This window comes from Nipponia nippon, unplaced genomic scaffold (assembly GCF_047370975.1).
Source record: "Nipponia nippon isolate SJK-2023a ecotype South Korea unplaced genomic scaffold, ASM4737097v1 scaffold_2, whole genome shotgun sequence".
Taxonomy (NCBI): Eukaryota; Metazoa; Chordata; class Aves; order Pelecaniformes; family Threskiornithidae; genus Nipponia; species Nipponia nippon.
In genome coordinates, this window is record NW_028262336.1 from 123,948,755 (window position 1) to 123,975,700 (window position 26,946).

Below are 26,946 nucleotides of genomic sequence, written 5' to 3' on the forward strand. Positions count from 1 at the left end.
GTGCACTGCAGAGAAACAAGAAATATTTCTAAGCAACAGGGACATATAAAACTTGCCTATTAACTTACTTTTCTTCTTTTTTTTTTGTTTTTTGTTTTGTTTTGGTTTGGTTTTCTCTTTCATTTAAATAAAGGAAACAGAACTGTAAATGAGTTTGTCAAAAAAGACTGGAAGTAAAAAAAAAATTAGGTCTTGGAATCAAATTTCCATCTAAACTTCATTTCAATGGATTTCAATGCACTTTCAAAATTAAGAGTTTGGTTTTTGGTTTTTTTTTTTTTTTGTAATTCCAAATGAATTTCTGCTTGGATATATAGAGAGCATTTTTCTACCCACAACTCAACATGAAACTATGAGCAAACATAAACATGCAAGCTAGCAAAGCAGAATTTCTAAGACAGTTAAAATATTAATAATACCAGAGTGCCATTCTTTGCTCTGACATACTAAAGAAGAAGGATCCAGCAAAGAAAATGGAGCCATGTCCTCAGCAATAAAAATCAACATTTGTATCAGGATGACAAAGTGTACATTAGTAACAGCTGCCTAGTGCACATTCTAGGAATTAAGGACCTGTGCATTAAATTTGGTACTATAGTACTAATCAAGAAGCGGTTTTTCCAAGGTGTTGTGTGTCTTTCCTATGCTTGAAGAAGGTAGTCTCTCCCAAAAATGTCAAGCAGAAGAAAAATCTGCTCAGAACTTTACAGAAAAAAACCTCCACCTTTGAAGCTGTCACTAGCTTATTTATTATCACAGTTACACATAAGATGGAAATTTCAAATAAATTTTCCTTTAGGCCAGCAAATATAACTGTTTCACTACTGTACTGCTCCTTATTTTTGCAAGAAAGGCAACAGTTTTCTCAGTCAACACAGCCCCCAAAAAACATCACTGACTTCAACTTGTATCCCCAAAGTACGGGCAATTGTTAAGGGCAGCTCTATTATGTTTTCCCATATTGCATCTACACAATAAACTGATACAATACACAATATCTACACAATAACTGAAAAAACGATTGTCTAAGTGTAAGTATGTACAACATATATGCACACACACGCACATCTGTACACACACACTCTTTCCTTCCCTCCCATAGCTTGCACAATGCTTACTTTACACAGAGGAAAAAAGATAATTATTTGAAATAAACTATCTCACAACTCTATGACATAAAAAACACCAAGTATTTGCCAAAGTAAGTACATCAGTCCATCCCTAGGCACAGAAGATCAGTTTGATTGATGGTAGATTGATTCATTATAGGTAGAACCCAAGAAAGGGACTTTCCTAAACAGAATAAGGCAGTTGGCATTAAGAACATACAGTAAAGGAAGTTTACAGAGCAGAGTTCAAAATTAAATATAAGAAAGTACATATACCTGAACAATTTCACACCATCTAAACACAAGCAGATGTGATTACAAAGGCATTGAAAATACTGAAGTAACTTTACAATGCGTCTATAACTTAGATATTGAAGTAGTCTTTGAAGTGGTCTTCAATTTTTTAATTTTTTTTTTTCAATCGCCCCTTCATTTTCTCTTTATGAATTCTATACCTTTGAAAACCAAGGAACTCTTTCCTTTACAGTATTTTTTTTCATTCAGGGTTTTTCCAAAACAAAAATCTTCAGAGCCTAAAAAAATGTTTTTAACTTTTTATAATTAAAATCAGAACACAGTCTAGTTCTATGTTTTATACATTATTTTAACATTGGCTTTGTTGTGGCATAAATAGTCATATGTGCTTTGTATATGACAGAAAATGTATAACACTTACTGTAGTCACACGTGATATTTTGGTGACTCCAAAATATATCAGAAAGCTTAGTTTTTCCACTTGATAATAGATTTGAAGCAAAAAATGAAGCTTTTTATATCTAGCAATCACTTTCAGTCAACAGAGCATCACTTTTTTAGAGCATAAGACAACATAAAGTACAGCTACACTATCTGACAATCCTTTGCCTTATTGCTTTTCTGTTCAATGAAAATATATTAAAACCATTTCCATCAAAGAATTGATTTTATCTCTAGAGAGGGTGCACATGTTCAATGTGGGCTAAGGCTAGTTAAACTCTCAGGTATACTATTTCAGTAAGTAAACATATATCTCTAAAACCTATTTCAACATTAAATTCTGCTTTTTTTAGTGTGAAATTATAACAAAAGGATTTGATGTTGACATAATACAAAGCTTTTAAATAAGCTTAAAGTTTTCTAAGGGAGAAATGAAAACATGCATCTGTGGAGGAAGTGTTAATGCTTTTTAATATTAACCACCATATGAGTGCCACTGTGATTTCTGTTTCACAGCGCTGGGTTATCTGGTGTGAATCATTTTCAGTCTAATTGCTTACAGGTATCTGTACACATCCTAGACCCTGGTTGGTTTATATTTTAAAATACACTGCCTTGGCATTAAATAAAAATTTATAGATTTGTGAAAGCTAAAGAGATATTTCATATTTATTAAAGATTACACTTACATTTTGAGTTCAAAAGAGGAAAAACAGGTCACACTTTCTCTTATTAATAAATCTAAAACACTCCCCCCCCCCCATGTTCTCTATTTAAAATATCCTTATTAACTTCATGCAATATTTGAAAACAAACTGTTTACAGAAGAAGGCAAAACCCATTACATGGTGGGGGATAAACACATCCTTTCTTTACACAACACGATGGAATACAAAGCCTATGGAACCTGGAGGTAGAAACCAAAACATTTTAACATGAAAATCATTCCAAGAGGACCCCAGAATTTCCACAGGCCACAGAGAATCAATATTCAAACAACAGACATTACCAACCGACAGCTCGCCCTTGCATATAATTTTTCCAGAAGGCACCACTAAACACAAATCAAGACACAGCACGAAAAGTTGCCGACACCACCAAACCTCGCTTTCTTTCCCTGGAGCATCCTCTAAGTCGCCCGGAGAGTGAAGAATTGGCTCACCTGCACTGGGGGGGACCAGCCGTGGGCACAGGCGCACTCTGACCACCACTCCCCCGGGCTGCCCTGTGGCTTGGCTGGGGATTTATGGGGGCTCTTCCGCACAGTGTCCCACAGAGGGACAATCTTGCTCCTGCTCTGGCTGGCACCCCCAGGTCCCCAAGAGGGAAGTGCCTGAGAGCTGTACTGGAGCCCCGGAGGATGCTGGTGCCAACGACAGGCGCAGTGGGCATCCCTCGCTACGGGAGGCACGCTCCTGCCGGCGTCCGACCCCTCGGACCCCCTGCTGCAGCTGTGCTGCTTGGGAAGGTGTGCGTGCATGGCACACCCAGGGCTTCCTTTGGCCAGTTTGCATGAAAGTGCTTCTTCTCCCAGACGTGAGGTCCTTTGCCGGGGCCTCTCCAGCCCCCTTGGCAGCAGCTAGCAGCAGGGCATGGTGGGAGCAGGGCGCAGCATGAGCTGCTGGCCAGCAGCTCTGTGTCAATACCGGACTCCACTCGCGCAGCGACTTGACAGCATCCCCGCTGCAGGCAGAAGCAATCAATGCTCTGCGTGGCTGGGACGCGCGCCTGCATCCCTTTCTGGATAACAAACCACAGGAGAAAACAAAACAAACCAAAACAAAAAACATGCTTGCAAGTTTCAGGAAGATTTAGTCTTTTGCTAGCTGACCCTGACACAACTTGCAGGCACCCTGCTGAAGCAGATTTATATGTACAAGCTTTACAGGCAAAGTGCTTTCTCGTGGAAACAGCATCTAGACAAACTACTGAAGAAGATACCCCTTTGCCAATGATCAAAACAGATGCAGGAGTGTTTTTTTTCCCTGCATGCCTGAAAAGACCTCGTCAACAAAATTGCACCAGGAGATGCAAATGACAAGTTCAGGAAGAATGTTATCTGCCCTAAATGCTAAACCATAGCATAAACTTGGGTATGTACTAATGTACATAAACATAACAGAAAGAGAGCAAGACGCTGAATTTAAAAATAAAGCCACCTAGAAAAGATCTATGCAACAAATTAACAAATCTCCAGCAGTTTATGTAGATAAATGTGAATATATTTATTCGTGCATAAGGTCTTCAAGATCATGATTGATGTATCATTTTCTCCCCTTTTTTTCACCCCTTACAAATTCTTTGTTGCTTGCCAATAGCCTTCTGTAGAGAGTTTTCTGTAAATCCCCTCTTGGATTTTTCTTACTAATATGATCGCTTTTCCTTAAATTTTCCTGCAATCTTTATTTGCAAGTATTCTCTTTTCTTTCTTCTCATAGAAATGACAGGGGTGTAAAGTATATAAAATCGGGGCTGATTGTTTCAAGCATCTGGAGAGGTTCAGGGATATACTCCAGTCTCAGGTGACTTTAGCCCCTTAAGACTCAGTGGATCTTGGACCCCTATATATCTACATTTTTTGGAGATTTTTCTTTTAACCTAAGCGTGTCTTAGGTACTTTTAACCATAGAAAATAACCAATTGATTTTTAAAAACAAATACAGGACTGTGTAACAGAATCCTTTTATGTCTATTGGTGTTCAACTAGGATTTAAGTACACAAAAATTAAATGGAATTCATAAGTGAAATGCATAGTTTTATGATTCCAAAGACTAAAGCAAATTTACTTTTTAAGATTTCAAAGACAAAGAGACATCAATGGCTATCTGAAAATATACTTTCAAATGAGATAAATGAATTTTTACAAAAGCTTTGGTGCAATAAGTCTTAATTCAATTATTTAATTCCTCTTAAATTACTAACCTAAAATTCCTCAAAGCTTCGGCATCACTGAAATACATAACAATACAACCTAGCAGTAATTCTTAATGAAAAATTATGGCAATGCTCTAACAGTGGAGAAACTATTTTGACAACATTGTAATCCAGATTGTCACATGTGAAAGTAACATCAGTTTTAACGGTATTTTCATTCAAGGTGTTTGTCCCAAACTATACTACAATCATGTTATAATGCAAGGTTTATTCAGAACTTTGCTGAAAAGCCAAAATCATACACCTGGCTGTGTCCTTTCACATACAAGTGCCCAACTGCAAGAACTCTCATAGCTTTGCATACAGTTAAGGTCACTTCATATTTAAAAAGAAATATTAATGCACTTCTGAATTGCAGGTGCAGATAAGGAAGCCAGTACTTAAAAATCTGAGCTAAGAGAGTCTACAAGATAATCATTGCTACCTGTAAAGTAAATGTAAAGATACACAAGAACGAATCAATGTTTTTGCAATTTTACTCAAGCATAAGAAGTGAAGGTATGCGAGCTGTCCAGAAAGCTGCTTTCCTCTAGTGCTCAAGGGTAACTCAGCCCTGAGCACCTAAAAACTTATCTACTAGAAGATAATCCAAATCATTACTGCATCATTTCCAGCAGGACTACCTCTATGTAAGAAATGTGGATATTACCATTAATTGATTCTATAAATAATGTATAAAATACTAACATATTTATTTATATACCATATATATATTGAAAGACAAAACACTAACAAGGCCAAATTCAGATTTCATTTTCATCATCATAGACTTGTCTTAGCACTGTCCATCAGCTTAAGACCATCAGCTTTTTTGTCACATGGCAAGCTACGCTGTTCACTCCAGAATATATGGATGCTACCGCAGCTTTCTCAAATGGCAGTCAGAATCTAAAAAAAACCAGTTTAAATATGTCTTTCAAAGCTATTTGGAGAAATCTTGCTAATTGCAGAAGTCAAAAACGTTCACATATAAATTTTAAAAAGGCCACTCCAGAAAAGATAGAAAAAAAAAATCAGGGCAAGCAACAGCTACAACATGGTTGGGGAGTGGAAAGAATCTACTCATTCTGTGACCAGACACACGTCTGCACTAATAATATTGGACCAAACCACCTGTACCAGAACACTAAAATGTCTATCACAAAGCCCCATAGTGCTATATTTTAAAGCAGTAAGTGACCTTTTAGCAACCCTACTACACCCCAACCAGAACAAGGCAGAACTGCAAAGGCATCCTCTTGACTGTAACGTTTATTCATATGCTGTTAAAACACTATATTTGAAACAGCCTCTTATCAGAATGTGGAAAAAGTTGTTTGTTTGTTTGTTTGTTTGTTTTTCCAAAAGAATTTGACACCACTGAACTTTCCCTGAACTTATCTGACACTTCTAGGATATTTCATATTTAGACAAATCTGTAAATAACAAAAATTCTATTAATAAATGATTTAACTGTCCACAATATTTTTTAAAGTTTGTCACTGCCTATGTGAGACAAAAAAAACTAATTGCTAGACAACATGGTAAGATGGATTCAAAAGATAATGCAATTTCATCAGCTGTAATTGAACCATTGTATTAGACAGGATGGCACGCACTTCTGGATGAACTTGAATTAACACATGGCTCAAATCCACATGCCCAGCTATCACTCTAATTTGATAATAACTGGTGCACAAAGCAAAACTGAATATTGTACAGTACGTTGTGTGAACTGTGTTTGACCTGATACTGTTGTGGAAAAATCTCACTAATTTTCTTTTTAAAATATTAAGTAGGCATGACAAAATGGAACAAATAGATTTAGCTGATATTCTACCAGCACAAATAACTGTAACTGGATTACAGTAATGTTGGACATACACCAAAAATAAACGCTGAGAAGAGTTTGCTTCGGGCAAAAATGTGCATATGGGAAACAAAAAGTGCATATGGGAAACGAAAATTATTAATAGAGTTCTGAAAGGGAAGCTAGAAGCATGGGCGAAGATGATTTAGATGTAGTAACAGATTTTTCCCTCCAACCAAGTATGCAATGTTATGCAACCATGAAAAATACAGGATGAAAGAAGAGTAATAAACATGGAGTGGATCAGATTATTTAGTGGTCCTAAAATTTCTACAAATATTTTTCTAGAAAGAAAAATAATGAGAACAATTATTAATATGATAGCAAGTCTACAGAAATAAGTCAAATGCAATTTCTTTGCAACTATTCTTTTTTTGTTTGTTTGGTCAAAAGAAATTATGTTTGTATAGAAATAATAGCCTTAGTGGTGACATAGACTAGAAGGGCTGGTTGTGATTAGTCCATGATCAGGCTAGGAGCCAAGTGATCTGGCACAATGCATTGCTATCACAGGGTACCTAGGAAATCTTGGGCAAATTGCTTGATTTCTGTGACTATCCCATTTGTAAAATGAAAAAACGCTTCATTTAATGAAACCAGAACATAAGGGGTGGGGAAGGACACATCTGAAATAAAACAGCTCAGCTTCTATTTCAGGCCTGCCTACTCCTCCCTTCCTCCAGGTGTGCAAGACAAGAGAGGCATGCAGAGGAAAAGTATAATAAAAGGCTGTTATTTAAAAATTTCACCATTAAGGAAATTTCATTGGAAATGTGTCAATTGCGTTTAAGAGTAATATTTTGTATACTTAAAAAGTTGCGCAATCCCCATATCGTTTAAACAAAAGGATGAATCTCAACCTTTGAAGTTTTATAGAAAAAATATCAGCACAGCACTATCTGAGACCCAGCTCCCTGCACAACTTATCTGCCTGTATGATCAAGAACATGTTCTTTTGATTTTTATGAGAGGGTAGAAAAGCTTAAGGAGTTACAAATGCAAACATATCCATTCTCAGTGTTAGCTGCATGTCCTACGGTTAACATAAGGACAATAATTCAGAAATCAAGATACAATGAAAAAGAAAAATGACAAGGGTTTGGAAGGGAACTATATCAACAGAATAAAACAACCCTCAGCTGGGAATATTAAGTCAAAGTCAATCATGTCAAAGCTGGTGGAGAACAGAGCAGCAGGTTTACCAATTTCACATCCAAGTGAATCAAAGAATCATAAAATTGCAGCGGAAAGACTGAAATACAAGAGCATTTCCATGCCAATACAGAAACATCCTTTATAGGACCTGCGATTTGCTGGTAGAGGTGTGTAATAGTTTGTGAAGTTCTTTCCTCTGGAGAATTCTGTGCACTTTATTTTAGTGCTTTGGTTCACCTTAAACTAGAATCATATAAAGCCATTAAGCAAAATAACTGAGATGGAACTGCAAAAAGATCTGTTTAGAAAATATAGATTAAGTGCATTGGGTAGAAAGAACAACAAAGGTTGTTGCAACCATCATTTTCACTATGTGCGAAATACTTCCTGATGCCTCTTCTTCACATGCTGTTGAGGACAAAGAGGGCCAGGTTCAAGACTTTCCCAAAATACTTAAATATGACCTTGAACCTCCACCCACTGTCATGAGAAACAAAAGTCCTTTGCTTGAGTACCTTTAACCCCTTTAATAACCCTTCCGTTTACAGTGTCTAATACTAGCACTTTGGCAAATTTAAGACAGCTTTTTTAAGACCTGATTCTTCATTTCCAGTTTTTTAGGAACTGCATTTTAGAACTTCAGTATCAGCTTAATACTCCAACACTGTTTTGCACATAATTAAAAAGGATATAAAGAAATGTTCATGGCTAATAGTTACTTAAAATTCATACCTCCAAGTTCAGTTGCATGAAGATATTCAGTACCTTAAATTATTCATATTTGCCTCTCTGTTAAATTAGGAATAAAACAGCATGTTATTTACCATGGGTGATTTTTGATTTTGAAAGAGGAATTCAACTACATTGGGTCTCCATTCAGATAGTAACCTAAGCAATAAAAGTATACTATAAATACACAGGACATATCCATAGAATAAATTAATCAGGAGCTTTATTACAGAGTCACATTGCATAAAGATATATGCACTGCATGCATTGCATGAAAAAAAAGGACAATATAACCAAGCTAGAAATTTTGCAGGAGTATTTTTTTACTCCAATGTTGGCAGTCCACATAGCAAATAAAGAATGCCAATTAGCCAACTCAGGCAGTCTTTTTTAGGTTGTCCTGGTTTCAACTGGGATAGAGTTAATTTTCTTCCTAGTACTTGGTATAGTGCTGTGTTTTGGATTTAGGATGAGAATAACGTTGATAACACACCGTTGTTTTAGTTGTTTCTGAGCAGCGCTTACACTAAGTCAAGGACTTTTCACCTTCTCATACTGCCCTGCCAGCAAGGAGGCTGGGGGTGCACAAGAAGCTGGGAGGGGACACAACCAGGACAGCTGACCCAAACTGGCCAAAGGGATATTCCAAACCGTATGACATCATGCTGAACAACAACTGGGGAGGGTGGCCGGGGGGGCGGGGCCGCTGCTCAGGAGCTGGCTGGGCATCAGTCAGCAGGTGGTGAGCAACTGCATTGTGCATCAATTGTTTTGTATATACTTTTATCATTATTATTATTTTCCCTTCCTTTTCTGTCCTATTAAATTATCTTTATCATGAGTTTTACCTTTTTTTTCCAATTCTCTCCCCCATCCCACTGCAGGGGAGTGAGCGAATGGCTGTGTGGTTTTCAGCTGCCTGCTGGGTTAAACCACGACATAGGTGTAATTGCTTGCCATTGAAGTTATTTTGAAAGAACTTCACTCAAATTTATTAGGAGACAATGACAAATTGTTTCTTCCCTATGAAGCTATTTGCATTATGTTCATAATACACAACATCTTCAAAGAATTTGGCACAGTTCTGGCACGGTTCTGGGCCAGCAGTAAGCTTTCACTGCAGATGAATGGAAAGCAGAGATGTGATTACATAGCACAGCCAAAAAAGACAAGGTTTGTAGAATACATTACTAAGAATTTAAGTTAAGCTCATTCTTCAGCCTTTGGAAAATAACGACTTGTTTTAAGTGACTAACATAATTTTCACAACAAAAGCAAAGCCATTTGATTGGAACATAACTGATTCAATATTAAAAGAATAATGAAAATCTATCTTGCTTCTCTACAGTCCATACCTGGCTACCCCGGAGATTTCATTTCAGTTGAAAACAATGTCTAAAAAGATTTCCCAAACAGAAATATCCTAGCGTGTTTTTGTAAACAAATTACATACAGGTCCATGTACTATGTATTTATACGACAAGGACAGTATAAGAATCAAGAAAGGGAGACACAGAAGCAAGATGAACCCTTGATGGCTTTACACTGAAAAGAACTTTACCTGTAAACACAGTCACTCTAGACATAAGAGGTTTGTATATATTTTGGGTATTTTTTCTTAATATCTGTCTTCATTACTTTGAAGAGTAAAAACAGTCTAATGGCATTATTTGGAGCACCTATAACATTACACCATATCTGCACCAAGTGATCTCAAGGGCCTGGACTGATTGCTCTTTGCTTTGATACACCTGGAAGTTATTGAGCTCAATGCAGGACTGACAGGGTAAAATACTAGAGTCTGTGTTATACAGTAGGTCAAACCAGATAATCACCATAGTCTTGCTAGCACTGTACATATGAATGAAACCAAACTAACGGCTAAGAGAAAAAGTAGTTTTATGTATTAGTGGATGTAAAGGCAACATGTAAACCGAGACTCTTTGTTCTCCAAAAGCAGATACTTTCTATTCTGAAGGATCTTATATAAAAGTGTTTGCAGAAAACAAAAAAAAACCCAAACCCCCAAAACCTTGCTGAACAGTTTTTGTTTCCTTCAGAAATCTGGTCCTTAATGTTTCAAAATTCAATATTTTTAAATTCTCTTTGAGGACCCCAAAATACCTTTTTGACTCCAACGTCCATTTATTAAATGGCACTTTAACATTTTTCAAACAACTTTTGAAGTGATGAAAAACTCAAGCTAGTGTCAGTGTCACTCAATTATCTAGAGCATAGATGAGAAAGGACACTTTCTGGACAAGGTTCCACTCATTTATGTTACAAGACTACATTAAAAATCGTTTCATAATGCTGCATTTGCCTCTCCATTGACTACAAGAAAATTTGCCTGACAAAATCACAGGGTGATGTTTATATTGCTGGCACCCATGTTTAGTTCCTTAATGTCTATAAATCATTTTTATCTATCAATGGAATGTTGTCTTCAGGTAAATGAAGTATCAAGTATATACAATAATTGACTGCAGTATATAAAGCCCAATAATTTATTGAAGAACCTAAGTAACCTTGGAGTCCAAAACTCATTTTCCAAAGGGCCTAAAGTATTGAACAAAAAGTCTAATTAATCAGAAACTACTTTTATCTAGAGGACAATCTAAGATTGAAGAGTTCCTCATATGCTCAACGGTGACTATTTGGACTCTTTCAAAGATAACATATCCTTCAAAAAGCTATGTTTCTGGATAGATAGGCTGATAGACAGATAGGTAGACAGATAAAGCATTTACCCTATACTTCAAACATGCCAATAAAATAATCTATGTATTATTGATCTTAATATATGCAAATACTTAAATTTAAATTATATTTTTTATAAAGACTAAGAGTCAATCATTTCACACCTATGGGCTCGTTAGCTGAGTCAGTAGCTTCTTCTGCAACTTTAGTTAGCTGTAGTCGAGGTTAATTCATCTAATTTTGCACTCTCATCCAGTTCTGTTGCCTTTCCAGATTTCTTACATGTTAAGTAATCATAAATCCAGAATAGATCCTCTGTTCATCTTCCACAGTTTACTGTAATTTTTTTCAGACACATTTTTCTGAACTTTGTCAGAAGTTCATACATACAATTACATTGTATTTATATATTTTCTTTCTGCAGAAACGTAGTTACTCTTCCACGGAATTAGAACAGTCTTTTGACAAAGTCTTTCCTTTAGAATAGCTATGTTGACTCTTCCTTTGTGAGAATGCATTATATTTTCAACCATTTTAGGTAGTGTAAAGGCAGACTTCCTGGTCTATAATTCTCTGAATTATCTTTAAAATCTATTTTAAGAAAGTTGCATTTTTCATCTTCCATTCTTGTATTTCCAAAAGCATCCTAAGTGATAGGTTACCCATTGTTTTAACATTTTGATAATTTTAATTTTCACTTCCTTCCTGGGCTAAAACCACATGGTCCCAGCAGTATGCAACTATTAATTTAATCAAATTGCTCTTTTATGGCACTTTGATTTTAGGCAGTTTCCCTGACTTCTTCCTTGTACAAAAAACCAAAACTTCCAACATTTCTGTACAGTGGAAAGTGAAGCAAACAACTAATTAGATTTTAAAAATAATTTTATCTTTTTTGGTGGCCCTTTTATTTTGTATTTTTCTCATCTATTAACTCCTTGCAGTGACTCTTTGAGAAGCTATCTGCTTCTGATGTGCTTTAAAAAGTACCAATTTTTTCTCCATTAAAACCCTTAGCAGGCATTACCATAGTCATATATTTAAATTGTCAGAGTTTATGGACATCTAGATATTTCTTGCTTAGAAACAATACTAACTTATTGTAAGAAAATATTTTGCTCTTTTAGCAATTTCTTAAAAAATTCCTATGAAACTAGCTTCTTGATTTGTATGAAAATTATTTTTTGAACTTTAATATTTCTGTGATTTTTTTCCCACTCTTACAAGGATATGAAATTTAACACATTATGATCTCTACATCACATCTAGGTTCTATGCATTGGTCAGGACTAATTCAAGAGAGACCTTGTGCAATTTTCTGATTATTTTACACCACTTGTTGCACCTAAACCCACAACCTCTTTATCATTCAATTAACAGTATGGCTTTAATACCATACTATGCTATAGAATTTTGTACTCCATTTTGATACAGGTTAAATACTTTCTGTTCAGTTTGCTTTCACTAACATTATATTATATCAGTCCTATGAAGAGGACAGCAATATCCCATGGATTTTCTTATTTCTACTAAGTTTCTTAAAAGTATGATGCACTAATATCTTCATTTATACAAAGGACTCCAGTTTATCCATATAAATAATCTATATATACATGTTACTTGAATTCCATAAACAGAATAAATTACTTGTCTCAAAGAAAAACCAAAGAAAGATGTGGAAATAAATATGGTAAACAATTAAATATGGTGAAATGTTCCTTTAAAATGCATTGTTAACTCAAGGAACTCATTGTCTGTAGATACAAAAAAGCTACATTTGCAGTCTTGGTAGAAGCTATAGTTATAGTTATTTCATAATGTATATATAATCATAGTCCAGAACCTGAAAATAAAGGCACAGATAAATATTAACTGGATACTTCCAAGAAAAATAAACAGTGCTGTTGGCAGATAACTCTGGAAGAGTGGACTACATTTTTCCTGAATTTCTCTCTCTCTACCACCAAGCACAGAGCATCAATCTTTATTAAACAGCAAATCTGAAATTATATGAAGAAAACTTCACACAAATGTGAAAGTATATTTTTAACTAGTTCAGAGCAAAACATGATGACACGTTCATCTACCATTTCAATCAAACATAATTTTCTTCCCTCATGACTAATGACTGATTAGTGAATTGCTTTTATGCCAAAATAACTGTTTCTAAATATGTTCTTAAATAGACATAATGATTGCAAAAAATTACAACAGGAAAAAGGGAGCATGTATCAACAACAGTGTTCCAGATTTCTTTCAGCCCATGTATATATTGACTTGTGAAGGCAATACAGAAAGTTTTACAGGAAGAGTTCAATGAAAATTTGTCATTGGGAAGAAAAAGGATATAATTACTTGAGATGTCTAATATTTAGTGCTTCTCAGAAAATATTTTGGAATAGTGGATCTGAGCAGATAGTGTTATTTGCAAAGATACTTCCCCAGCTGTTTTCTTTGTTATTGAAATTCTCTAGAAAGAGAGCTACTGGAGTTCAGCTGAAGTTAAATTGGGGATGGACATGAAGGGTAACAAGAAAGGTTTCTATAGGTACACCAGCAACACAAGGAAGACCAAGGAAAATGTGGGGACATGGAAAAGCCTTTGTTGTGAAGTGACTTTGCTTTCTTAATGTTTATAGGCAAGGTGTACTCTCCAGCCTCCCTAGTCCCTACAATGAGTAGCAGAGTCCAAGGATGGAAGTGCTACCTACAATACAGGAATATGAAGCTAGAGACCACGTAAGTAAATTGGATGCACACAAGTCCATGGAACTGGATGGGAGGCATCCAAAAGCGCTTAGGAAGCTTACCAACATTTTAGGGAGAGCGCTCTCATCTTTGAAAGGCTGTAGTGTCCAGGGAAGTCCTGATAACTGAAAAAAGACAAACATCACATCCATCTTCAAGAAAGGCAAGAGAAGGCTCTGGGGAACTACAGGCTGGTCTTCCTAATGTCAGTTCATGGGAAGGTTATAGAGCAAATAAAATGTTCACAGTTCACAAATTGGAGGGAGTTGATCCACTGATAGGCATGGGTGTCATTTGTAGGAATCTTGACAAAATGGAGATATACACTGACAAAAACTTCATGTAGTTAAAGGAAGGCAATGTAAAGTCTGGCACCTTGGGAAGAATAATCCCATACAATAAAACTGGTTGGGGATTGACTGGCTGGAAGCAGGCTGGCAGAGAAGGAGCTGTGGGTCCTGATGGACAAGTTGAACAGGAGTCAGCAGTGTGCCCTTACAGCAATGAAGGTAAACCATATACTGGTGTGCATTAGTAAGTGTGTAGAAAGGACGTCAAGGAAAGTGATTCTTCACTTCCACTGAGTATTATGAAAGCATATCTGAAGTACTCTGTCTATTTTGGGCTATCCACTAAAAGACAGAGATGAACAAACTGAAGTGAGTCCAGTGGAGAGTCACCAAGATGGTCAGTGGGATGGAGCACATGATGCACTATACTGCTAGCTGGTAGAGGGAGGTGATTGTCCTGCTCTGCACTGGTGCGGCCTCATCTTGAGTACTATGCGGAGTTCTGGGCGCCACAGTACAAAAAGGATACGAAGCTACTAGAGAGTGTCCAGAGGAGAGCCACAAGGATGGTGAAGGGTTTAGAGGGGAAGCCGTATGAGGAGCGGCTGAAGTCCCTTGGTCTGTTCAGTGTGGAGAAGAGGAGACTGAGGGGAGACCTCATTGTGGTCTACAGCTTCCTCACAAGGGAAGGAGGAGGGGCAGGTACTGATCTCTTCTCCCTGGCAACCAACGATAGGACCCGAGGGAACGGCAGGAAGATATGCCAGGGGAGGTTTAGGTTGGACATTAGGAAAAGGCTCTTCACCCAAAGGGTGGTGGAGCACTGGAACAAGCTCCCCCGGGAGGCAGTCACGGTGCCAAGCCTAACAATAAAAAGCTAGTAATCCTCGGGGTTTTCAGGCCCCTGAGCTGGGAGATGGAGATAGGATGCAGAGTGAAGCCCCAGTTGTCAAAGAGGTGGCAGTCACCGACCTGCTCCTCCACCTGGATGCCCACAAGTCCATGGGGCCAGACGGGATCCACCCAAGGATACTGAGGGAGCTGGCAGAGGAGCTTGCCAAGTCACTCTCCATCATTTATCAGCAGTCCTGGTCAAACGGGGAGGTCCCAGATGACTGGAAACTTGCAAATGTGATGCCCCTCTACAAGAAGGGTCAGAAGGAGGATCCGGGGAACTACAGGCCTGTCAGCCTGACCTCGGTGGCAGAAAAGGTCATGGAACAAATCATCTTGAGTGCCATTACGCAGCAAGTGTGGGACAACCGGGGGATCAGGCCCAGCCAGCATGGGTTTACGAAAGGGAGATCCTGTTTCACTAACCTGGTCTCCTTCTATGACAAGGTGACCCGCTTAGTGGGTGAGGGGAAGGCTGTGGATGTTGTCTACTTGGACTTTAGTAAGGCCTTTGACACTGTCTCCCACAGCATTCTCCTGGAGAAGCTGGCTGCACACGGCTTGGATGGGTGCACTCTGCACTGGGTTAAAAACTGGCTGGACGGCCGAGCCCAGAGAGTGGTGATGAATGGAGCCAAATCCAGTTGGCGGCCAGTCATGAGGGGTGTTCCCCAGGGCTCAGTGTTGGGGACGGTCCTGTTCGACATCTTCATTGATGTCCTGGATGAGGGGATCGAGTGCACCCTCAGTAAGTTTGCAGACGACACCAAGTTGGGTGGAAGTGTTGATCTGCTGGAGGGTAGGAAGGCCCTACAGAGGGACCTGGACAGGCTGGATCATTGGGCCGGGGCCAACTGTATGAGATTCAACAAGGCTCAGTGCCGGGACCTGCACTTGGGTCACAACAACTCCAGGCAACGCTACAGGCTTGGGGAGGAGTGGCTGGAGAGCTGCCTGGCAGAAAAGGACCTGGGGGTGTTGGTTGACAGCCGCCTGAACATGAGCCAGCTCAGGTGGCCAAGAGGGCCAATGGCATCCTGGCCTGTATCAAGAATAGTGTGGCCAGAAGGACCAGGGATGTGATAGTGCCCCTGTATTTGGCATTCGTGAGGCCGCACCTCGAGTCCTGTGTTCAGTGTTGGGCCCCTCCCTACAAGAAGGACATCGAGGTGCTGGAGCGCGTCCAGAGGAGGGCAATGAAGCTGGTGAAGGGTCTGGAGCACAAGTCTTATGAGGAGCAGCTGAGGGAGCTGGGGTTGTTTAGCCTGGAGAAGAGGAGGCTGAGGGGAGACCTTATTGCTCTCTGCAACTGCCTGAGAGGAGGTTGTAGTGAGGTGGGGGTCAGTCTCTTCTCCCAGGTAACAAGTGATAGGACGAGAGGAAACAGCCTCAAGCTGCACCAGGGGAGGTTTAGGTTGGATATTAGGAAAAACTTCTTCACTGAAAGGGTAGTCAATCATTAGAACAGGCTCCCCAGGGAAATGGTTGAGTCTCCATCCCTAGAGGTATTTAAAGGACAGATAGATGTGGTGCTCGAGGACATGGTATAGTGATGGAGTTGGCAGTGATAGATTAACGGTTCAACTCGATGTTAAGGGTCTTTTCCAACCTTAACGATTCTATGATTCTATGAATATTCAAGAATCATTTGGACAACTCCCTCAGACATATGGTGTGATTTTGGGGGTTGTCCTATGCAGGGACAGGAGTTGGACTCGATGATCCTTGTGGGTCCTTTCCAACTCAGGACATTGTATGATTCTATGTATTTGGACAGGATGATAAAGCTATTTTCAGGCCAGGAAAGGAGTTAAGGGGCAAATCTAGCTGACCTTCTTCTTAAGTAGATGGTTAAGAAGAAGCCTGAGCCAGACTTTTTAGAGTTGCGCAGCAAAAGGCAAAGGCCAATTAACACAAGCTGCACCGTTGAAGTGGGATTAGATGTCAGGAAAAAAAAAAATTACCATGAATGTGATCAAGCACAGGAACAAGTTGCCCAAAATATAAAAAAAATTGGTGCTTATACAAGTGTTGCAAATGCTTCCTTTACTCAACAAATGTCTTCTAGTGTAGAGCATGTCTTTTGATGTTTGACTGGTCAGTTAGTCTTTGGTGTCTCTGCTTGAGACACCTAGCTAGTATAAACCACATTAGATAGTTACCTTAATGTAAATTCAGCTAATTGTTTGATAAAAGTAACAATTATTTCATATTTCCAAACACAACTAGTTGGGCAAGAATCAACTCAGCCTTGTTTACCTCATTTTTTACCCCCAACTGTTTTTTTAAAATACTGATTGTAGATCTTGGCAGGTGAAGACAAACTATTTCAGTCTGGAAAGTTCATACCATGGAACTGCCAAGAAGCTGAAAGAATGTGAGAAAACTGAAGAAACAATTTAAAAAATCCAAAGTAAATCGGCCTCATATTAATTATCCAAGGACGTTCAACATGGCAAAAAAGGACACTAGTTTACATTAAATACTAATAGTCCATTCTCTTTTAAAAAAGAAATAATGCATTTTTTGTCAACCTCTTTTGACAGCTGTTAGTAGATTGCCAGGGGATTAGATTTTTGAAGTTTGTTGACAAAGTATTTGCTTAACAGAGTGAAAGGTGTATGAAAGTTTAATTGCATATCTTTTTTCTTCTAAATCCTTTACTCTTTGCGGAGTGGTTTGCAGGACAATGTAACAAGAATCTGAAGACAGTCGTGTCAGGGCCCTGATGGCACTATGAGGCCTTACTGTCCCTGCCCACCTCCCTCAGGGCATCCCTCCACCCTGGCCGTGGACCAGGACTGCCCCGTAGGATGCGGTCTCTGGCTCCACATCAACTCTGCTCTGCCCAGACATGGGCCCTGCTGAGCCAGGCCCACCCATGGGCTGACATCCCAGCCTGGCCTTGGCCCAGTCCCGTCCCCACAGGGGTGCTGATGCCTGTGTTGGGGCTACCCCCGGCTGCCCTACTCCCTGGTTCAGGTGATGAGACCTGGCCTGGCTGTGATGCCCTGACCTGCTGGCCCTGCGGAAGCCCCCATAGCTCCCGTCCTCCAGCGAGCCCCTGGTCCACTCAATGCCCTGACAAGCAGTTGCATTAATATGGATTTTTCTGTGTGTGTCCGTGACCATGAAATTTAAGGAATCAGGGAATTAAATGCACACAGTCCCTGGAGAACCTGCTCCCATGTGTTCTGTGGTATTTGAGGACGTACATGCATCCTTCTGTGTTACAAATTTTGTTTGTGTTACAAGTTGAAAGTAACCAGTGCAGATTCAGAAAATATTGAGAGATTTTTGTCTTCTCACAGGTATAAAATCATTAATGTATAGCTGGAATTTTGGCAGCAAAATTAAAAAAACAATTACCTAAATAAAGCAATGCAAATAACTTATCTGTTGAATGTCATCTATGACCTTCACTCATCTTCATTACTTTTCTCTTCTAAGACATTTGAGATTCGCTTTTCTCTGGATAGAAGGCTTTTGTAAAGAACTGTAAGCAGTGTTTTGCCAATATATCTGTATTTGCCATTCAAAAGCAATCTACCCGCCCAATTAAAACAGAGGTTCATACTAAATCAATATTAGAAGCTAATATTTTGCTCTTACTGAAATAAGCAGCCTTCTGCTTCAACTAACACAAAACACACACCATGACTGAGATTGTATTTGATTTACCTGTTCAAAGAAGAAAAGCAAAATAAAAGATATATTTACAAAACTGCTGGAAGTACGACCTCATTTTCCACAACAACTCGTGTATTGAGACACTCACCCAAGACAAGGTTGCCATGGAGTCTAACAGAGTCTTGAACTTATTCTAGATGTGACTCAACAGATTTATCTTGACCTAAAACCAAGTCTTTGCGTTCTTCAGAGTCTCTCAGTTCAGGATCCTGCTCAAGTTGCCCAGTAAAAACAGATGATCCCATCCAACAGCGATGAGACCCTCTGTGCTGGGATGCCTGTTCCCAAAGACTAATGGATAGAACACAGCCAAAAAAATATGATCTCACTATTAGTAGGAAAAGCCTGACAGTGCAAGGTGTCTTACCTGAGCTCATCTCACCCTAAGCTGATTTTAGTTTGTTTAGCAGTGATAGAAATTGCCTAGAAATTTGGTATTTATACCCTGAAGTTTATGTAGCTTCATTTTGGCTGATAACAAGTAGTTATTCAGTATGGATTAAATTGTCTACGACTCTAAAATAAAACATGGCATGGAAAAGAGCAGATAAACAATGATATTGGAGCTCTCAGACTATAAATGCTAATCCTCAAAAAAAAAATAAAAATCCTCAAACCAAGACTTAATGGTCCTGGTCACTTCTAAACTAAACTTGAACACACTTGACATTGATTGCCCCCATTCTCAAATGCACACCTTCCGGAATTTGGTTCCTACCCTCATCACTTTGCTAAAAGGTATACTGAAAGTTATTTCATGTTCTTCCTTTCTCTGAGCATCAAAACACAGACAAATAAATACTGCAGGATATGTTTCAGTTTTGACAGAAACAAAAGAATAAAACAAAACCTCAGTAATCACTATGTTGATTCATCATTATAGACTTTTCTTTTTTTTAATGCCACCACAAAACATCCGGAATCTGCTATGCTACTTTAGGTACAACATATAACATCAACTCAATAATTCCATGACATTTACTTTGTACTTCACCACCAAACTGAAGTGACTAGCCTCACTCTAGTACAAGAAATGGTTGGGCACATATCTTTGTTTTCCGTGCGTTTATGTGGACAGGTGACTGGCAATAGATATACAGGATGTGCTACTGTCTTGTTTTCTTGAACCTTTCCCCGTGTGATGAACTGAGCCACCTCCAGAGTCTTTTCCAGATTAAAAATCACCCAGCAAAATTTACTGAAATTAGTAAATAGTTCAAGGGCAGTCAAAAATATGTTTTGTGGTAGCCTCACTAGTTACCAAACAAATAAAACATTCTCAGCTCCAGTTGAGCATACGCTTTCATGTAGACCCAGTTCACAGAATCACTGAATAGTTGAGGTGGGACAGAACCAGTGTGAAACAGAAGGGAAGGATCACCTCCCTCAACGTGCTGGGAATGCTCCGTCTAGTGCAGCCTAGGAGGCTGGTGGCCTCCTTTGTTGCAAGGGCTGGTTCATGGTCAACTTGGTGCTCACTAGGACCACCAGTTCCTTCTCTGCAAAGCTGCTTTCCAGCCAATTCATGAAAGGCATTCTCCCCCCATGTAATTACTTGAATAACTTCATGGCTGACCTCTGCTGTCAGTGTGGGTCCAGAATGAAAACAAGAAATGTCAGTACAGGACTCTGCTGAGTGATTAGGGTGTTCATCTGTTGAGGGAAGGAACTGGGTGGCAGTGTAGCTTAAAAAAAGTATTATTTTATAAATCTCTTTTGCAATGTTCAAATTTCTTTGCTTTGACTATCATACATCTGGAAAACTGTGAAACAATGAATGTATAAGTCTGGAGCACTGGGGAAAGGAGGTTGTAGCGAGGTGGGGGTCGGTCTCTTCCCCCAAGTAACAAGTGATAGGACAAGAGAAAACAGCCTCAACCTGCACCAGGGGAAGTTTAGGTTGGATATTAGGAAAAACTTCTTCACTGAAAGGGCAGTCAGGCACTGGAGCAGGCTGCCCAGGGAAGTGGTTGAGTCTCCATCCCTGGAGGTATTTAAAAGAACGGTAGACGTGGTGCTTGAGGACATGGTTTAGTGGTGGACTTGGCAGTGATAGGTTGACGGTTGGACTCGATGATCTTAAGGGTCTTTTCCAACCTTGATGATTCTATGATTCTGTGATATCAGGATATGTAGAAGAATTGTGATAGTAGGACCTTAACAGCAGGTTTTGGTCATCAGAAAAAGAGGTTGGGAAGAGAACTTTGCTTCACAAATGGCCTAGAGGGCTCAGCATAAACCAGTGGGCTCAAACACAGCAAAAAGATTAGTAAATAGCACATAGGTTTTGTCTGGGATTGTGATATTTTAATAGAACTGACGTGCAAGAAAAGTGCTCACCACAATATAGCCAACACTGCCAATGTGGCAATTATTTTCAATTACATTTTTTCTCATAAAAGCTGCCAATTCACCTGTAAAATGCAAACATATCATAGCATTCATAAGGCAACAACTCAGACCCAATTTAGTTTCAATCCTGAAAAGTAATTAATTTAATCTCATTTTTAAATCTACAAGCTTGGTGGGACATTACAGCCCACTTAGCTGATTTATAATAAGCAAAACTCATTCAGTGAGGAAACGCCCCTATTTGCTTGGGCTTGTAACTCTAACCCTGTCTCACAAATGGCTGAATGACACCATGACCAGAACGAAGCTGGACTGGGCAGGGCACTGAACAATGCACTGAACTATGCACTGAACTGTACCTTAGCACATATGCACTGCACTGGGGACAACTAATGATAAGATACAGGGAATTAAAGGTCTGTCTCCCTCCCCATGTGCAAATGAACACCATATTTAAACAGTCAAAAGCAGTTCAGAATTTGGTCCTTAGTATTTCCATCTTCACTGCAGTCACATTTCTGCTTCTAGAACCAGATCTCATCAGATTCTAAATCATTCTGATTATGGTAATTTCCATATTTTACAAGACCTTTTGCAATTCTGTAGTTATTGATGTGAACTACAAAAAGAATAATCCTCAATTTCTCCAGTAATGAACCACTGAGTTATCCCACGATATTATCTCCCTAGACCCTGAGGGTGACTTTGAAAAGAATGTTAGTTATCTCTAATGGAGATATGTAAACAGATGTTATATTTGCCATCTGATTAAGCTTTTCAGAATGATCATTAAAGTCACTTACCCATATGGAACATCATATGTACCTACTGTTTAACTGGGCAAAGCACATTCCTTGGTCTGAAGAAAATATACGTTCCGTGATAGCTAAGGAAAGACTAGGAATCTGAACTTTATTTTGTCCATTCTCCTCTGGAAATAAATTAGGGCTATCTGAATGAAACTGTTTTCAAGACCTCTATCTGCACCAGAACAGAGAGTGTGTGCAGATAATCAAGAAGATCTGAAGGTTAAAATAACTAAATCATTCCCTTGACTGCTGGCTTTGACCCCCTCTTCTGCCAAAGTGTTTCTATGTTCTGCTGGGGAAGCCATTTAAAACAACATTATCACATGTGGTCATTGCATATGCCTAATTTTCTCACTATTCAATTTGAAAGCTTTGGGTCTAATTTGCAGCAAGATCAAAAAAACCAAAAAAACGTAACTGATGGCAACATGAATTTTCTTACATACTTCGTGTGCTTTATAAGGCTGAGCAAATCCTGAATTATCAAGCTTGGATAAATCAAGCATCCAAGGTTAGGGTGAAGGTGGGTTTAGGTTTTAGGTTTGTTTTTTGTTTGTTTGTTTTTTTGTTGTTTCTCTGTGCTCTGATTTGCCCTAGAGTTTGTTATCAGAGTGATCATGTTTGCCCTCTGCCTTACTGGTTCCCAGCTGCACTCTCCTTACCCTTTCTTTCCCAGAATACATCTAGACAGATGGATTCATATAACCACTAATGCCCAGTTTCTAAGCTACTCAGACTCAAAATGTAGCTGTGTTAACACAGTGCTGTTCCCAAGTTAATACAGTCTGTTTCTCAGTTTGGCTTATTATTCTGGGGCATAAAAAAGAAAGACCGTGCTTTCAGTTCCAGTGAACAAATGTGTCCAAGGATGGAGCAGTTGTTACAGTGAAAGGCTGATTTAATCTTGGAGCTAATCATGCTTAATCCCTGGGAAAAGAGTACCCATGTACTTTGGTTAGCAGGAGGAACAACAAGAACCTTCAGCATGTGCAAGAAAAAATAGCTCTTTGAAGACTTAATTATTATCTCTAGCAAATACACAGAGCCTGTGTGAACTCTGGATTGTAACACAGCCAAATTTGTTTGCATTTTCAGAAAGACGACCCTTAACGAAAGTTACAGAAAAGGATTCCAGACTTAGTTAGTTATTTTTGAAAATAAGTGGTGTTTTTTCACTCCCTAATATCAGTCCATAAATGACTAAATCATTCTGGCTAAAACTGTGAAAACACAGACACAAATGATCAGACCAATTAGCCTGAGACACAGAAACAGAGCATGGAAGATTTTAGCTTAACATGTAAACTTCGTCAAAGTTACAGACTGAAAAGTGATTGTATAGGTAGAATCAAGCAGTTCTAATAGTAGTAGGTGCTATCGGTTCTGCATACCACACTCAGTTGTGATAGCTACGACAGAATAATTATAATGACTTTCTCCAGCTAAGTAACTTTGTTTTGTACTATATCTCTAACTTACCCTAATCAAGCTTTTTCCTTGACATACACCTATAATAAATGTTTCCTATATAAAATATATAATTTGTTTGTTATAGCATCAGTAATATAAAAATAAATGTTGCCTTTTTTCTAAATCCTCTCGATTCAGATTCCCAGAGAGTGTGCTGTATCGGGTATGGGTTCCTTTGTCCTCCTTGCAGCTGCTCCTGCTGGTTCTGCTCTCCACCACCTCCACCTTTTCCTCCTTCACTCTCCACATCAGCTCATTTCACCCTCCATTCCTCAAGTTTCTGATTACACTCCCATTCCCCTGGCTCAGACATCTTGACAGTCACATCTTATCATGTTTCTGCTATTATAGCTATTTCTGTCATAAGAGAAAGGCATTTCCCAAGCCTCCTCCTTGTGCACAGTTAGATAATGTTACAGATACTGAGAAATATGTTATCATATTTTCACCAAGAGATTCTCTAATGAAAACTAAGTAGCACTTCTGTTACAAGATGCTTCAGCATCCGACTGAGGGTTGATAAACATATTAAAAGGAAGATACGCTAGCCAAGACACTTTTAAACACAGCTTGGATGGTGCTGTAAAGGGGAAACCAGCCACCAGTCACCAGCGTATCTATGACTGGAACTACCAAATTCATGTTAATTAATTTTTGTACTTCATTAAAGAAACTAGGATTTGCAATTTAATAGGCCTTGGATTTTACTTCCCAAGCCTGTCCTGTGGCAGTCCAGAGTCTAAGTATCTTAATGACAGTATGCAACCAATTAGCACAGAATTTCATTTATTATACTCATGTTGATATTAAAAGTAATGAGATAAAGTGCGTAATAATAAAACCAGCAGATAAACAAACATGGGTTAGATGTAAAACACATTACTTCTTTTAGAGCCTTTAAAATATTTTATAATTTTTTTTGAAGCATATCTTCAAATATGGACAAAGGATGATTACCATTAAGTACACATTGTCGATCACCCTTGATGTTTGTTTTGAGCAGAATGGTGATGATATAACTCATTCTAAAATAAACAGATGAGTCGATGTTATTGTAACTCGTACACTTGACTGATGATAATTTTTCCCCCTACTGAATATTCTCAATGACAACATCAGATTTCATTTTATTCTGCTGTTAGTAACTAATAAAAACAATAAACAAGGGAATATGAGTTTCCAAACAAAAAGCCCTTTCATTTAGTGAGTCTGTACTGGCAAAGTCTCTGCAGTAGTAGGTGTTAAGAGCTGAACTTCAGCAAATACAGAACAAAACAAGAGATGAAAGTCTGTGCTGTGCCTCTGAGAGATTGTCTGCATAGCAGAGGCATCATTAAATGGAGCTAATGCTCAAATCTGAAGCACAATAATCGCCTGGCACTAGCTCCCTGTGTTATTCTGCCCTGAGTGCCTTTGTGCATCCAGGTTAAACCTCACTGCCAAGGAGAAACTGCAGAAAGACACTGGGAAGGTGGCATGGTGGTGTTCATGTAAGGAGCCAAGCAGTCTGCAGGAGCTAATTTGGGTTGTTTCCCAGTTTTTTGAGGTACAATCCACAAGCCTGAGGCGCAGATTCAGTCAAATTTAGTCTCTTCATAGCAGAGCCCTTGCTACAGGAAAAATCTGTGCAACTTGCACTAATATCCCTGCCTGCCTACGGACAGCGACTCTGCATGTAATACCTGAAAGCCCACAGCTATGCTGTGTGTATGATAACATACTTTACTACGCCGGTCTCTCCAGCAGCCCTGCTTTCAGCAAGATTCCTTATGCCAGCATTTGCAAGCATCCCCAACACTAGGATCTTACAGACTTCCTAGCTCAATGGAATCCTTCCCCCCTTCAAGTGATATGGAGTTTTGTATAGGTAGAATGAAGCAATTCTGATAGTAGTAAGTGTTATCAGTTCTATATTTTTTATCAGTTCTATGTTTTGTTTTAAAGTTCTGAGGGTCAATCCAGAGTCAGAGGCTATAAAATCCAAATGGAAAAATCTCATCTACTGCACTTGTAGTATACAAATTTAGTTTCCCCATGATATCAAGCAAGATTTTTACCAAAAAGAAATTTAAGAATACTTTGAAGTCCAGACTTCTCAAATTAAGTTTTATTTTTTTCCTTAGTGATAGTTAAAACCTGATGTGAAAGCCATTTTTAAATTCTCTTGATCCCAGTCAATGAATTATGGCAGATTATTAAGAACAGTTCTATTTACACAAAGTGCATTTATATTTAAATTAACCTTATTTAAATGCAAGTTTGATTATTTTTAGTGCTAATATACCAATTTTAAAATTCCTTATTAATTTGTTTTCTGACCAAATGCATTTAAAAAAGGCAGTCTTGAAGTACTTTTCAAAATAATGGATACAACAAACTTGAACGCATTTTGCAAAAGTACTAATCAAACGTAATGATTCATTAAAAGCAGTTTCAAATGATTAAAAACATAAAATCTGACACTTTCCAACATGGTCTTAGTAAATAATATTATCTTTGCTATAAATTTATTTTAAAAGTGACTTTAATGAGTGAACCATCTTTTTTCCCCCTCTCCTGTAGAGCTCTCTTAAAGCGTTGTTCCCAAGTGCCAAGTCAATACTTGAATATTTAAGGTTCATACTAGTCTAGTGGTCTTCTGAAACAGTTTTAATGAATACACAGAATATCCTTGTGATAGGAACTTTCCAGGTTTCAAAAATAACATTGAAAATACAATAATTTTATCTATTGAATTTTGCATATAACTACCTGGATATGCTAGCTTGTGTCCCCTTAGTTAATGTTCACTGATTTTACAGACACTCAACCCAGACCAAAACAGGTACATTATTAAAAGTATGCTTTCAAGTGATTGCATACTTGAAAAGGTCACTGTACAGACCACAAAGCACTACAAGAATCACAAAAATAGGATTAAAAATTAAGCAAAAACAACTTGTATTTTTCAATATTGTACACTTGGCCTAGGAATATGATTGCCTGTAGAATTGCTACACTTGCTAAGTAAGAGAAAAAATTTCAAAAACATTTAAGAAATTTAGAAGCCCATATCACATTCCTGAACATTCCTTCCAAAATAAACTGAGCAATTGTTGATTTGTTTCCTGCATTTCCTCACTTGGCTTCAATATTTTCTATACTTAAGGATATTCACTTCCTATTCCTCCACAGACTGCAAGAATTAAACTAAGAGAGGAAGTTTTTGGAAGTTCACTGTTGAGATCAGGCATGTGGTTCAAAAAATGAAAGTGTGCAAAAGAGCTAAATATAACTTGCAGTTATTTAGTATCTTCAGAAAAAAAGGAAAAATCCTGGCACAGAATAATCTAATATACATTAAGCAAAGTACTGTGGATTGGGGCAAGGAAGGATTAAATCAGTTCCCGGCTATTAATAACAGATAAAAAACTAGGGCCAAATAAATTAGAAGAGATAATAATGACAATAAATGGCCTAAAAATTGCTAGATAAACTAAATAAAATAAATTAGATGTGTTAAATGGCAGAGCAATGATGT

At 38.3% G+C, this 26,946-nt stretch overlaps 1 protein-coding gene across 21 annotated transcripts in view; it reads right to left on the minus strand.

Moving 5' to 3' along the window:
- DLG2 (discs large MAGUK scaffold protein 2) overlaps positions 1-26,946 on the minus strand; it is a 1,061,109-nt gene that overhangs the window by 454,886 nt on the left and 579,277 nt on the right. The window contains exon 1 of one of the 21 annotated variants that reach the window (XM_009470391.2): positions 2,968-3,285. The exons of the other annotated variants lie outside the window; for them this stretch is intronic. Coding sequence (XP_009468666.1) covers positions 2,968-3,285 — 318 coding nt within the window. Of the gene's footprint in view, positions 1-2,967; positions 3,286-26,946 lie in introns of those variants that run through there. 21 annotated transcript variants of the gene reach the window in all.